Source organism: Accipiter gentilis, chromosome 13 (assembly GCF_929443795.1).
Source record: "Accipiter gentilis chromosome 13, bAccGen1.1, whole genome shotgun sequence".
Lineage (NCBI taxonomy): Eukaryota > Metazoa > Chordata > Aves > Accipitriformes > Accipitridae > Astur > Astur gentilis.
The window spans coordinates 25,590,285-25,604,797 of NC_064892.1; the positions used below are offsets into that span (position 1 = coordinate 25,590,285).

Consider the following 14,513-nt stretch of genomic DNA (forward strand, 5'->3'; position numbering starts at 1 on the left):
AGATTTTTTTTTATCATGATGTTAAGCAGATTTAGAACTACTTTAAGATGAGAAAATCATAATCTGGTATTTCTAAACAAAAGTCATGTACCTCTATCTTTGTAATTTTAAAAAAACCTCATGACAGACTTTTTTTTTTTGTTTTTCTGCGGCATTTTTGTGGTTGAGACTTACTTCCTAAACAAATAGACACAGATGGAGGTAAAATATCAGACTTATTTTAAAACTCTGTAGATTGGGAACAAATGAGCTTTCTAAGTGGCAGATCTTTCTCTTTAGAAAGTGAGACACTGAACAGGATTTAGTCTGCAAGTAAGCCAACTCATGAAGCATTTGAGCTAGATGTCTAAACTCTCATGTAACCAGTGGATATCCAAGGCTCAATTTAGTTGCCTGTGCATGAACTTTAAATGTAATTTCAGATGCCTTTGTAAATGTGACACAGTTCCTTTAGGAGACTCCCACCCTTCTGGATTGGCATTTGTAAGCCAGATGGGAGACACTAGCAGCTGCAATAGTACTCTGATTACTATGTGTTCATGTTTAAGCTGATGAATTGGATCCCTAATCAGTAAAGACGATGGATCCTAGAATGCCCTGGTCACTCCATGTGTGTTGTAAAGAAGATCTTTTATAATCAAGAATCTTAAAGAAGAGCTTTAAAGAAGAATCTAGTAGCCTACTGATTAACAAGAATGGGAGTTTAGCTATGCATGTAGTTACATATAGATATCTGTCTACATATAGGCATCTAAATGCAGATATCTGAAGCTTGAACTGTGTTGTCCTGGAACACTCTTGAGTATCCTGTTTGAGTTTATTCCTGTGCCTTATGCAGACACTAGTTGAACTAAGCTTGCTACTCTTTAATTGACTTACTGTCAAACATAGGCTGATATTAATATGTTGTTTTTCCAGCTGCGAAGTTTATTATAGCAATAAGTTTCTTTGCTCTTGAATCTTCCCTGGGTTGTTGGTTAAAACTGCCTTTTAATAAGCCAATCGGTTGCTGTTCATCAAGTTTAAGAGGGGTATTTTTATCTTTCTCTTGGTTTTTTGGCATGTTTCCCCAAAATCTAACTTTCCAGACTGCAGTGTTACTAAAATGTTCACAAGCTTGTTTCCTCTTCTTGATAGAATTTTAATACTATTTTGTAGTAACTTGGAATTAGGATACTTAATGTACTGTTTTCTAAATTTTCCTAAGTGGTTTTGACATTTTACAAACTTTTTTTATTTTTTGAAGTCCAGACTTAGGCCAATTCTTGCCTGCTCCTTGGGCCTTTCGAACAGCTTTTACGGGTTTATGAAACAGGACTTTGCTTTACAAAGCCATGTTGCATGTATTTGTAGTGTCCATTTATTCATGTTGCATTTTTTTCATGTTACTCAGTAATTTTGTTCTCTATTATACTTCCAATATATTTGCACTGTAGAAAAGTCAAACTTACCAGTCTGTGGTTGTCCAGATCTCCCTGAAAATGTCCTTGTAAATATCAATATAATTTCTGCCGTCTTCCTTTTCTTGGGTGTCAACATGCTTTCAAGTAAGAACTTGAATTCAATAGCAGGTACTAAAGTTATTTTGTCCTCAATTTTCTTCAAAACTTTGAATGTTTTAAGAGTGAATACACTTTTGTGACTTCTCATTGTTGGCTTTGTTCCTTAAGTTCTTATTGCCAACCCCTGAACCTCTTTGTATCTCTGTTCTACTTTGGGAACTCCTTTCACACACCAGTAGAACGTTTGATGAAGTGTTGCTGTGGCCTTTGTTTTCTTTGGGTACTCCTTTTCACCATAATCTTTTACTGACCCTACAGATTCTCTGGTTGTCTTCCTTCTCTTGTTATCTTCGTGTTCATCATAGAGGTTTATTTGCAAGTTGTCCCTCAATCTTATTTTCTCTCTCTCTTCCCCCCCCACCCCCGCTTTAATACAGCTTCATTTTTGATCACCTAAAATCCCCGTTCCCCCCCCCCCCCGCCCGCTCCTTGTGTTGTATTTTGTTTAGATGATGTGATTTGAATAATTATTGTCTGAGACTGGAGTAAGTTACAGAAGTCTATCTTAATGTTTTCATGCAGTTGACTTAAACAATTGAATTTAGTGTGCTTTGTCCTGTTGATGTCAATAAAGTGAAAGCCATAGTTTTCTTTTTTATTGTTATGGAAATCTAGGTATTTGCATGTACCGAGTTTCATAGAAGTTCTGAGAGAATAGAACTTAATTTCATCTCTTCATTCAAGTAAGAGGAAAGAGCAAAGCTTGTTCCCTTCTCCTATTACTGTTTTGAAGTTATTGTTGATGCAAGGTATGTTGTATGACAGAGTAATATAAGAATAGATGCTGTCATGGTAGCTTTTCTCCAGGAGAGGTGTCAGATAGGTTATTAGAGTGGTTCCAACTACACTATGCCACAGCATCCTCACTTGAGCATCCTTGTACTCTCAAGCACCTCTGGAAGTTGGAGAGATGGTCCCAACTCCTGGTGAAAAGTTGTGGAGCCCCTGCAGTTCTCTAAGTGACTCCAAATACCATCATTTATGGGATTGAGTGGAGAATGCCTGATGCTTAATTGGGTCATTCTAACACTTGTTCCTAACAAGCTGCTGGACTTCAGTCTGCTTGACTTGATTTCCTCCACAGGGTCACAGCTCCAATGTTGACTAACAACACTTGTTACATCTCTGCTCTTATAACTAAGCTATTTCCTTCTCCTATGGTGTTAACTAAAGTTCATCTGCATATGCTAAAATTGCTGTCAAGTAGGCCTAAATTATGCTGACTGCAATGCAACTGCATAACAGTTCAGCTAAAATAATATATAAAACTACTTTTATACTTACATTCTTTGCAGTAGGATAAATGTAGGATCATGGTTGTAGTCTGTGTTATCGTTTAATCTTAGCATGTTCCTCTTGGAAACTAATGAGTGCTGTTGTTTCTTACAGTCTATATCAAAGTAGCTTGGCCATCCAGTTCTACTGGTGACCATATGTAAATTCAGTACTTGACATTATATGTACTTTGAAGATGACTTGATATAGTATGTTCGTGGTACCACCTTTTGCCTGACCATGGCATAGTATATCATTGTTTTCTAGACGATAAAAGGCTTTACAACAGAGAAAGTATTTGTACCAGATTGCTTTACTTATTTACATAGTATGTTAGGCCAGAAGACAATCCTAATTGATTCATGTTTTTAAAAACCCATTAAAATGCTGGAAATAGATGAATAACATATTTCCTGTGCCTTGAAGCAAGATGTGCAAACAATAGAGAAGGTAAAAAAAGGAAATAGTGGCTGTTGTCCTCCTTATTTATGATTAATAATAAGTTGCCATCATTCTAAATATTTGTGAATCTGAACAGTGAACTCCTGCTACTTCTGGCTATGGGTTTTCAAGATGAATCTCTTGATTCCTCAGAAGAGAGACTACTCACTAGTTGACCTGATGCTTGCTTTTGAGCTGAAGTACTGGTTCCCATGAAGTATTCTATGACACTCAGTATGTTTAGAAAGGGAAGATTTTTAAAAATAAGGGGGAAAAAGCTCATTCTGTTCTTCAGGCTCAGTTTAGTTTAATCAGCATTTTGTCTTCTAATACGTTTTCCACTGTTCATGCAGACTTTAGCCTTTAGCATTTTTTATTATGTCATTAACGTTTTATATATGTATAGATAAATGTATATCTACGTTGATTTTTATATGTTGAGAATTAGCCTTATCAAGGTATTTACTACCTGCTTGTCGTGGTTTAACCCCAGCCAGCAACTAAAGCACTATGCAGCCACTTGTTCACTTTCCCCCAACCCAGGAGGGGGGAGAGAATCAGAAAAAAAAGTAAAACTTGTGGATTGAGATAAGAACAGTTTAATAGAACAGAAAGGAAGAAACTAGTAATGATAATAACAATAATAATAAAATTACAATCATAATAAAAGAATTGGAATATACAAAACAAGTGAGGCACAATGCAGTTGCTCACCACTTGCCGACAGATGCCCAGTTAATTCCCAAGCAGTGATCCCCCCCAGGCCCACTCCCCCCAGTTTATACACTAGACGTGACATCACATGGTATGGAATACCCTTTTGGCCAGTTTGGGTCAGCTGCCCTGGCCGTGTCCCCTCCCAGCTCCTTTTGCCCCTCCAGCCTTCTTGCTGGCTGGGCATGAGAAGCCGAAAAATCCTTGACTTTAGACTAAACACTACTTAGCAACAGCTGAAAACATCAGCGTGTTATCAACATTCTTCTCATACTGAATCCAAAACATAGCACTTTACCAGCTACTAGGAAGAAAATTAACTCTATCCCAGCCGAAACTAGGACGCTGCTAAAGTTCATTTACTAAAGGATCTTGCTATTTGTACAAAATGACAAAATTCAATGGAGTGAGAAAATATTTCATTTTTATGGAAATTTGTGAACTTGTGTTTGATATTTATAGCTCATGTGGCTGATAAGAAATTTAAGTATCTTAATTGTAAGATTACAGTAGATTAATAATTAGACATGATGTAATGTCTAATTAGTAGTTTGTTATGTCTTTTTGACGGTGATGCATATTGAAATCTAAGAAATGAAATAGCTTAATATTTCTTCTGTTATAGGTAGCTTGCATGCAGCTCATCAATGCTCTCGTTACATCTCCTGATGACTTGGATTTTAGGCTTCACATCAGAAATGAATTTATGCGCAGTGGATTGAAAGAGATATTGCCAGTAAGCGTCTTGTAGTCTCTCTTTGCATTACTATTTAAATTATTGGACTATTTAAGCTTGAGAGGGGGAATGGGAGAACAAGTTCTAATGAATTATTCTCAAAGGCATTTTATTAAGTCTGGGTATGAACAGTTAGGTATGAGAATCAGTCTTAAAATAAGAATGAAAAGGTGAAGCCCGCTCTCTGAACTTTATGCTGATTCCTCAGCATTTTAGGACTTTGATTTAGAAAATGTGACAGACTGTTGTGCAGACACTTGTTAAGCCAGACTGAAGCCATGTTTACCTTTTGACTATTTAACTCGTTTTCTTGTAATTTTAAACTTTAAAATAAGATAGACTTATGTAAGTTATTAAAAAGATAAGGTCTATTTACATATGGGAATGCTAATTTTGCAAGCCTTTCTACTGTTTCCTCTTTGCAGCAATTGAAATGTATAAAGAATGAAGCGCTAGATATTCAGCTGAAAGTGTTCAATGAGCATAAGGAAGAAGATATGATTGAATTCTCTCATCGTTTAGAAGATATTAGATCTGAACTAGAATATCCTTTTGATATCAGCAAGAGAAACATGAGCAAAATAAAGTGTATAATAGACATTTTTCTGGTATAATTTCTGTTTTAGAAGTTATCAGTCAATGTTTGACTGAAGTATTTTTTTCCTTGCTATTACTCTCCTTAACACTTTTACTGAAGTAAATGATGTTTACAACATGGTGTGGAATACAGTTAAGGACACTAGCGCTGAAGGATATTTTCTTTCTATTCTCCAACATCTTTTGCTGATAAGAAATGATTATTTTATACGGTATGTTTAATGCTATGTTAAATGTTAATTATGTATTTTCTTGTCGTTTAGTTATTAATAGATTATTCTATAAATTTAATGGTAAATACAGTTTAGTCTTTTTCTGTATGGATTGCAATTCGTAATTATTCCTTTGTGAAGTCCTGTTCAAAAGTATCAGCTTTGAATAAGAATGCCATCTGTATGTTTATGTCTCTTCTGCTTAGGGTACAATTTTATACATAAATATAGAAAACTATTTTTGTTAAAAACAGCCTTATTGACTGCAAGTATAAGTGATCAAGACAGGTCTCTTAATCGGTTACAAATCATTCTAGTAGCATTGTAATTTTGTGGTGTATTTGAGTCAAAGGACGAAACCAAGCATGCACAGAAGTGCATTTTATATAGAAATCTGAACACATGCTTAATTTCAAGTAACTTTTGGTTGGGAACTGAGAATTCTCAATCTACATTATAGGTCAGTATGAACATGTTAGTGTCTCTTGAGAAATTTGTCAGGTAAATTACAGGCAAATAGTTAATAAAATCTTAGATATTTGAAGCTGCCAAATATTTTCCTTTCTAAAATCTGCTTGTGTTGTTTTTGAGGAAACACTGGAGGAACCAGGTATGAACTGAACCAGGAAGGAAAGCCGTCTGTTTTCTGCGTAGTGTTCTGGATAACCTTGGCTTTCAAGCAAGGTCTAGCACAGATGTATCCTTAAAATTAAGAGTGCTTGCCTGACATGGGTGCACCTGTGCTAGACCTCTTCCACCAGAAAGGGTTTGAATTCACAGCTTGCATGTTCTGGGCAAGTGACCCAGCAGTCGTACCCCTTGGCATTTTAGAACAAATGTTTTTCATTCCTCTTACTGAAGCAGAGCTGGAATGCATCTATAGTTACAAAAGTCACAAAACCGGAAGCGATCAAGCTGAAGGAAGAGCGTTCTCTTTACTGGGAGGAAGCAGGAGGGATTCCTTCCTTTCTGTATTTCCATAGGGGGAGAGATGCAAAGTTTATAATACAAGAATCATCTATCTTTAGGTGCACTGTTTTTTCAGGCTTTGTGTAAATTGGTCTTGTGTAGTAAGCTGCTGTGGATGTATTTGTCCTTTGAGACTTTTGAGGTTTGTACCTGCCCTTCTATGGAAATAAGTCAGCCCAAATCTATTGACCTTACTGTGTTTATAGACAAGATTTTAAGTATACATTGATAAATGAATATGCTGTAAAAGAACTCATCTCTGTCTTTAGTCCACAGTATTTCAAATTAATTGAAGAGTGTGTGTCCCAGATAGTGTTACATCGAAGTGGAACAGACCCAGATTTCACGTATCGTAAAAGATTAGATGTAAATTTCAGCCACTTAGTAGGTAAGTACTATGTTTGAAAATGATTACAGTATCATACTTCTTTATATGTTCGAAAAAACAAGTTAAAGTTGTATGTGTGATAAAGAATCTTGTGTTCCCTGTATATGTGCAAGTGTGTTTATTTATTTTTTCAAGATATTTGTGTAGATAAAGCAAGATTAGAAGAATGTGAAGAGAGGGCTTCTGAACTTTCTAGAAAAGTAAGTAATTCTCAAGTTATGTGACCATAAGATGGACACAGGGGGTTACTTAATAGCTTCATGAATGATGTAACTGAATGTGGCATAGTTTTTAACTTCAAATTACTATTAGTTCTGTGTTTAAGTGGGAATTTGGATGTTTCTTGTGGATTAGGAAGCAGAGGAAAGTGGTGTAATGTAGTTAACCTTAATTGAGAGTCTTTCTACTATTTATTTTAAGGTTTCATGTACAAATCTCTCAAAATCAACTGAATACTCTATTTGAACAGTTATCAGTTTCTTCAACAAGATAAACAGGTAGAGAGTAAGAATTGACTCATTTGTATCTACAGACTCTGTATTACTGTACGTCAATTTTTTTAAGCTAGTCTGCCTAATTCCAACTTAAAATACATTAAGTACTTTATGCCATTTCATATGGGAAATACTTGTACTGGTAATAGAGATGGCACTTCCACTCAGTGGATACATGGAAGTTAGAATAGCAGATATGTTGTATGTGTCCTTATATTATTAACATGCGAGTTTTAACAAACACAAAAGGAAGAGTTGGAAACTAAAGAAACTACGCAGAACTGACTAGTATCAACAAGTTCTTTTCTTTTTCTTTTTTCTTAGTTTGAAAAAGATTTTGTAGTTCATCAGGAGACCCAGGCCCTACTGCAAAAAAAAGAAGAAAGAATCAATGAACTTGAAGCAGAATTACAAGCTTTTAAATCACAGGTATAAGACAGTTTAAATGAATGTATGAAGTATTATATTTGAAAGGGACTTAATTTTGCATCTTTTGCAGATTCTGATAGTACAGTTGAGGTTTTTTTCAAAGAATCCTTGTTATTGATTATTACTGACCGTTAGTTAGTTTCCTTTATTTCTGTTTTATACAAAGAATTGTAGTGTGACGTTAATTAGCTGTTTGAGTTCCAAGATGATCCTTTTTGTGCCTGAGCTCTGTTAATTAAACTATTTCCTTATGTTTCATTTGGGTTTTGCTTTCAGTGTCATATATTTGCAAAGTAATTAACCACATAGGGTAATAAGTCTTATGCTTTTAGATTAGCATTCATAACTCTGATCTTTATCCCTACACAGGAAATTATTCATTACTCAGTTTGCTTACCATGAATATCCAGCAGTGAAAGAAATAACCTGTGGCTGGATAAGAACATTTCCTGATAATTTTTCAATTTCGAAGCATAAATAGATATTTTTAGATGTCATGGAGAGGAATAGTGCAGATTCTTGAGACTAATACTTGACTTAACTTGTAACTGCCTCGGCTCTGAAATCTGTTTAAGGAGACTGTGTGACCAAGTGATTTTTCCTGTGTCTTATTTCCTGGAATAAGAAGCATAGTCTAAAAATGGCTAAAGAAAGACAGCATTGGCAAGACATGCATATATGAAGGTGATAAAATATGTGGTTTTTATCATAGCAGGTTTTTAATACTTTTGAGCTTGTTTAATTTTCTTAGTGAGGAAAATCAGTTTAGCTCTGCTTTGCTCTGTTTAAAAATGTCATTCTAATTCAGGTTTCTGGTCAGAATTAACAGTTAAAGTCAAACAGGCTTCAAAAAAGCAATTACAAAAATTGTTGCATTCTAAAAAAATAATTTTAGTGAGAGCTGTGTACCACTCATTAAGAAAGTATTTTTATCTGTGTATCTTGAAAACATGCTTAAATACTTTTTGCGAGTGAAATAGGCTTTCTTTCCTTTTTTATTTTTTCTCTTGTTGTTTTATTAAATAGAACTTATTTTTTTTACATGCAGACAGTGAACCTAACATATGATCATGCTCACTAATTATCATACCATGAATTATCCCTCTGTTAATATGGGGTATTTGGAATATTTTGTAAATATCAAGTAATTGATTACTGCAGCTTAGTACTCTTAAATCTATCTTAAGAGGAATCTTTGGTTTCCATATGACATTAGTAGCTACTTAGCATGGCTACTTCCACCTCTTATGACTATTTTTCTCCCGGTCTTGTTCGTTTAATCTTTTGTTGCATTTGGTATTTGTTCTTGTATTTCTTTTGTTATTAGAGCCTAATTGTTCAGTGCCTACTTGTTAGTGTAAAAAATGCATATGTTCAGAAATTCAGAACAATACTGTTGTGCATGTGTTTATTTTTATTTATTGATATTCAGCTATTTCCTTTTAAAAATATTAAAGTCTTTGCTTATTGTATTTCCTTCCATTTTAAAAAATAAAATGGGCTGTTTCAGCTCATAATTATCAGTTGAAAAGTTGATTAATACTATCACCAGTAGATAAATACTTATTTATTCTTTTCTGTTTTTGTCAGGTAGCTATTTATTAATGTTTGAAGCTCTATGATAGAAGTTCTTCAAATACTAGAAATAAATAGATTTTTTTAGACTTACTGAAGTGCTCATAAGCCCATCTTGATACAGTATAGATGTCCTTACTATATAGAATAAGAAGTTGGTGTGTAAAGCAGCTGTATTTTTTGGAAGGAATTTTTTTTCATCATCACTTGGTGATTTCAATTCTGTGGAATAAGAATGCTCCTACTGTTTTTCAACAGAATTAATAATCTCTTCAGATTCTGCTGTTATATCCTTGGAATGTTTCTCTGTATTCTGTAGGATAAATAAGAGCACTAGAGACTAGGATGTTATTGTTTTAATTTGAGCTAAACTGTGGTAGTCTAGATAACATTTTATCAAGATACCTGTCAGACCCTTCTTAAGTCATGATGAGTGAAATACAATAAGCAGAATATAGCATTTCAGTTTGTCACTTCTGGTGCGCACACCCTGGTCTGAATGTCCACTTCAGAGCTGAGACTTCCAATTATGAAATCAAAAGTACGTTGCCCTTCCTTATAGTTCCTATTTAACTGTCGTACACAAGAAAAATGGCACTGACTTTCAATTGGCTTTCTGGATTTAATCTATAAACTGTGATTGTTATGGCACTTTGTTGACAAAAAATGTGGAACTGAATATCTTCCTTAACAGTATGGCTCCTTGCCACCTGGTTTTCTACCATCGGCGCGTGGAGATGCATCTGTCGTTCCACTGGAAGCTGCAGGACCACATCAATTTCCGCCGCCACCTCCGCCGCTGCCTTCTAATGGAGCAATTCCACCACCACCACCACCTCCCCCTCCTCCTCCACCACTTTCAAACGGTTTGGGGATTCCTCTGGCTTTTGGTGGTGCTCCTCCACCACCGCCTCTACCAGGCCTGCCTGGAGCACAGTGGTCTCCACCTTCATGCGCTTTGCCATTTGGAATGAAGCCTAAAAAAGAATTCAGACCTGAGGTTACCATGAAAAGACTCAACTGGTCCAAGGTAGTAGTGGTTAATGGCAAATACTTGATGTAAAATCTTACATAGAGCTTAGGGTAAAGACATTGTCAGGAGTAAGACTATATAAAGCAATTGATATATTAGTTAAAATTAGGTAAGGTACAAATACTTTCTCCCTTTAGTTTGCATTATTTCTGAAGACTATGTTTCCTTGACTCATGAATCATCTGGGCAAGCATCTGTTGACTTTCTGAGATGCCTGGAAAAGTCAGTTCTGGTCTAGAATAATATAACCTTGATACTAGAATGCTTCCTGGGTCCTACCATGCCTTGTCTGTTAGCAAACTGTTTATGTTGGATCAGTCACTGCACTGTACTGATAGCTATACAGTTTCTAAACAAGTATCTTGCATCTATCTAGCCTGGACTGCGGGAAGAAGCATTGCAGGTCTCTCCATTTTTCCTTAGTGTAAACGTACTTATGTAAATTTAATGCTTGAAAAAATACAGAGTCCGTTTATTTTTTTCTATCCATTGTGACAGAATCAAGTTTACTAGGACTATCAATCTACTGAGTTTTGGTAACTATAATTATTTAGAACAAAATAAGTCAGTAAAAAGATTTTCAGAGTTTTATGAAGCAATCAAAGCTACAATCTAAAAAGTAAGGTACTTAATATCTAGTTAAACCAGCTGTGTTCAGAGACTATTTAAAGTTTACACAGGTTTTAAATCTAGACCAAAGATAATTTGCTACATTTAGACCTTGGATAACAGTATGTTGTCTGTATTGCTTTGTCCAAAAGCACTTACTGTAAGCATTATTATCTTCAATCAGAAATATATTAACAATTATAAAGATGAGTTATGTACCAAAAGTTCACGTGTTTTACAGACCTCTTCAGTATTTCATGTGCTTTACACTCTACAGGGTACAATCTCTGCATAGCATCAAAATAATTTAATGAATGAAATCTTGTTTTTTCCCTTGCTTGTAGATCAGGCCTCAGGAAATGACAGAATCCTGTTTTTGGGTTAAGGCAGAAGAGGACAAGTACGAGAATGCTGACATGCTTTGCAAATTGGAACTTACGTTCTGTTGTCAAAAAAGGGGTAAGTAATTGATTGCTTTAATTTTCAGCTTTTAGAGATATCTTTAAAATTATCGGGGCTTAAATATATATGAATTACATATATATATAAAAATAAATATAAATGAAACATTCAGAACATAACATTAATGTTCTATTTTTTTAAGTGGAATGTGTGAAGAAAAAAGTTGAAAATTCTAGACTGCTTAATAGTATTGAACTGGTTTACTTAGAGTGACAGTTATTGTGTGACCTATAAGGAAAACCTTTCCAAAAAAACCCTAAGAAATGCTTCCAGATAATACAGACTTTTATTCAGTCACATTTGAAAAAAAATTTATAAAATTTTGTCAGAATACCTTAATAAAATACTGTGAACTAATCTAGAGTCCAGAAAATGATGCGTTACCCTCAGAATGCATATGATAATTGATGTGTTTTGGTTCTGTGAATAAGGGAGTGTCTTTCAATGAAATTTTTACTTTCTGATAAACCTGTAGCAACATAGATCTCCTTTGATATTTTGCTTAGCTTTTAAAGCCTTGTGGAAAAGCAAAATATTTGAAAGTATTCCTGGCTTTAAACTTATTCTCCCTTTCTGGATGTGAGTCATCTTACTAGTAGTTTAGGTTATTCTGCCCCATATGTAAAATGCCTTCCTGACATGTTCCCCAGCTCTCTGCACCTCCCTCACCCCTCTGCCCCTTGATTGGTATCAGAGGCTTAGTACTTTGGGGTAGCCAAAAGGGTGCAATGATTAATTCCTTTTCAAATTGAAAAGACATTATTATATTTTTAATTTGCTTTACAAATTTCACTTCAATATTTTTATTTAATATAGTGCATGGCATTCTCAAGTGTCTTTTTTTTTTTTTTTGGTATGCTTTGGTGTGTATTATTCAATTTATTTATTTTTTTACCATAACAAAGAACTTTATTCCTGCTTTTGTCAAAGCAGGCTCTTCATGCTCTAGCAGTATTTCTACTGAGTTGAGTATTACAGTTTATTACTGTTGACACTTAGTAATATTAACAATGTTGTACAAAGATAAAAAGGCAAGAAAATCTCACAGACCATAGATATTTTTGCTTGAATCTATTGGAATAAGTCTAAAAGATAATTGTGGTGCCTTTATAATGTTAGCAGAATTACCAAGAGTATTCCCTGAATTAATAAGTTAGAAAGTTTAAAAGCCACTGGAGGAAATACTCTTTCCTATGTGTAATTAAACAGTAAAATTTGGGAGACAATGATGTTCAGGCCAAACTTGTTAATGGCTCAGAAGAGGATTGTGAATCTCCACAGACAGTGGGAACATTGGAGTTAACAAGGTTAACATCCCTTCAAAGTTTAACTGAATGGACCGAATACATTGTTTTGACAAAACCTAAGAGAAGAGAGTTACTGGATCTACAGTTGAAAAATCAGTGAAGTATAGTCTTATACCATATGGGGGCAAGGGCTATTAAAAGGCTATAGCCTGCAGGGTCAAATTTAATTTACTTTTTTTTTTACAGATGGAGCTTACTGCTTAACCTTTTTTAAGTTTTGAAATCTCTCTCATCTCACGTGGGTGATAGAAGTGTGCCATCATCTTAATTTTTCAAAGGAAGTAGAGACACTAAAAATTTTTGTTTAGAACAGCAAGTAGGTGTCTAAAAGGCAACATGGAAATAAATTTCATCTTTTTTTCAGTGGTTTACAGAAATTTGCATGAATGCTTAAATACTTAAGTAGACAGCACCAGGCATCTCAGTGTCTCTTATTAACAGCATGAATTTTAGTACAAAGGGCAGCAAAGTAACTGCTTTTGTTCTCATGACCATGGAGACAGTGGATGCTTCTTTGTAGCTTATACATAACTTACTAACAAAACTTGCCAAAGAAATTGGAGACATCCAGGTTTTTTTCACTTTTCAGTCTTAAAGAGATTTAATACCATGCTTTCAAAAGTAGAATCAGCAAGCTATTCACTAGACTGAATTTGGAAACAGTCCTTGACTATTTCTAAAGCTTTGTCTCTAAAACCAGAAAGACAAGATTTTGAAAATGATTCTGTAGCCAAATGACGGCATGCAAAGAATGAGCTGGTTTCCACTCTGTTGAAGGGTCTGCTTATGCACTCTTTCCATTGAAGTCATTGTGTAAGAAGAGCTATCTAGTTGTGGAAGCAGGGACCAGAATGTTCAATGATGCTTTAAGTGAATTTTATTCTGATTAAGTAAAATCACATTGAAGTACTCAAATGTTCAGTTGGTGCATTTTGCCAGCTGATGTGCCAAAAGTATTTCAGTGTTGATCCAAAAGAGGAAGTCTTATGTCTACGTAAATAATCCATTGAGGAATTTCTACTAGAAAAAGGAATACAGAACAGTATAGAATAGATTTGAAGCTTTAGCAGATGTTTGTACAGAAGTTATAAATGATGTTGATTCTGAATGGGTATTGAAGCAACTGAAATAACTGAAGATGTTATGTAGGTATGAAACTACTGCAAGAATAAAAAAGTAAATGAGGGTCTAGCTTCAGAGTGTAGGAAAAATAGTGAGTAGTAACACGGAGCAAAGACTGTACATGGAGATGAAAATCAGTCTTGTTGAGGATGTCCAGAGACATGTCCTTGAATCATGGAATTTTTTTGGTTTGGAAGGGACCTCTGAAGGTCATCTGGTCCAATCACCTTCGTAAAAGGACCAGTCTAGTTCATGTTGCTTGAGGCTTTGTCCAGATGAGTTTGAGATATCCCTAAATATGGACATGTGTGGATGGACAACCTGTTCCTGTGTTTGTCACCATTGTGGTGAATTTTTTTTCATTTACGTCTTCTTGGAGTATCTCTTATTGCAACTTGTGTCTGTTACCTCTTGCTCATTGTGCACCTCCAAGTAAAATCTGGTTCCCTCTTATTTGTAGCCTTCTGTTAGGTAGTTTGAGACAGCAGTAAGAGTTCCCTTGCCTTTTAACCTTCTCAAGACTGACAGCTCTCTCAGCCTTTCTGTATGCATCTTGTGTTTCAGCCCTCTAATAATCTTGATGATTTT

The 14,513-nt window shown here is 35.0% G+C and overlaps 1 protein-coding gene across 3 annotated transcripts in view; it reads left to right on the top strand.

The window, feature by feature from the left end:
* The window catches only part of DIAPH3 (diaphanous related formin 3), a 242,630-nt gene that overhangs the window by 54,538 nt on the left and 173,579 nt on the right, over positions 1–14,513 (top strand). For all 3 annotated transcript variants that reach the window (XM_049815693.1, XM_049815694.1, XM_049815695.1), the window contains 8 exons: positions 4,618–4,728; positions 5,154–5,272; positions 5,421–5,537; positions 6,776–6,894; positions 7,030–7,094; positions 7,713–7,817; positions 10,087–10,422; positions 11,379–11,493. In XM_049815693.1, the coding sequence (XP_049671650.1) occupies positions 4,618–4,728; positions 5,154–5,272; positions 5,421–5,537; positions 6,776–6,894; positions 7,030–7,094; positions 7,713–7,817; positions 10,087–10,422; positions 11,379–11,493 (1,087 nt within the window). The remainder of the gene's footprint in view (positions 1–4,617; positions 4,729–5,153; positions 5,273–5,420; positions 5,538–6,775; positions 6,895–7,029; positions 7,095–7,712; positions 7,818–10,086; positions 10,423–11,378; positions 11,494–14,513) is intronic.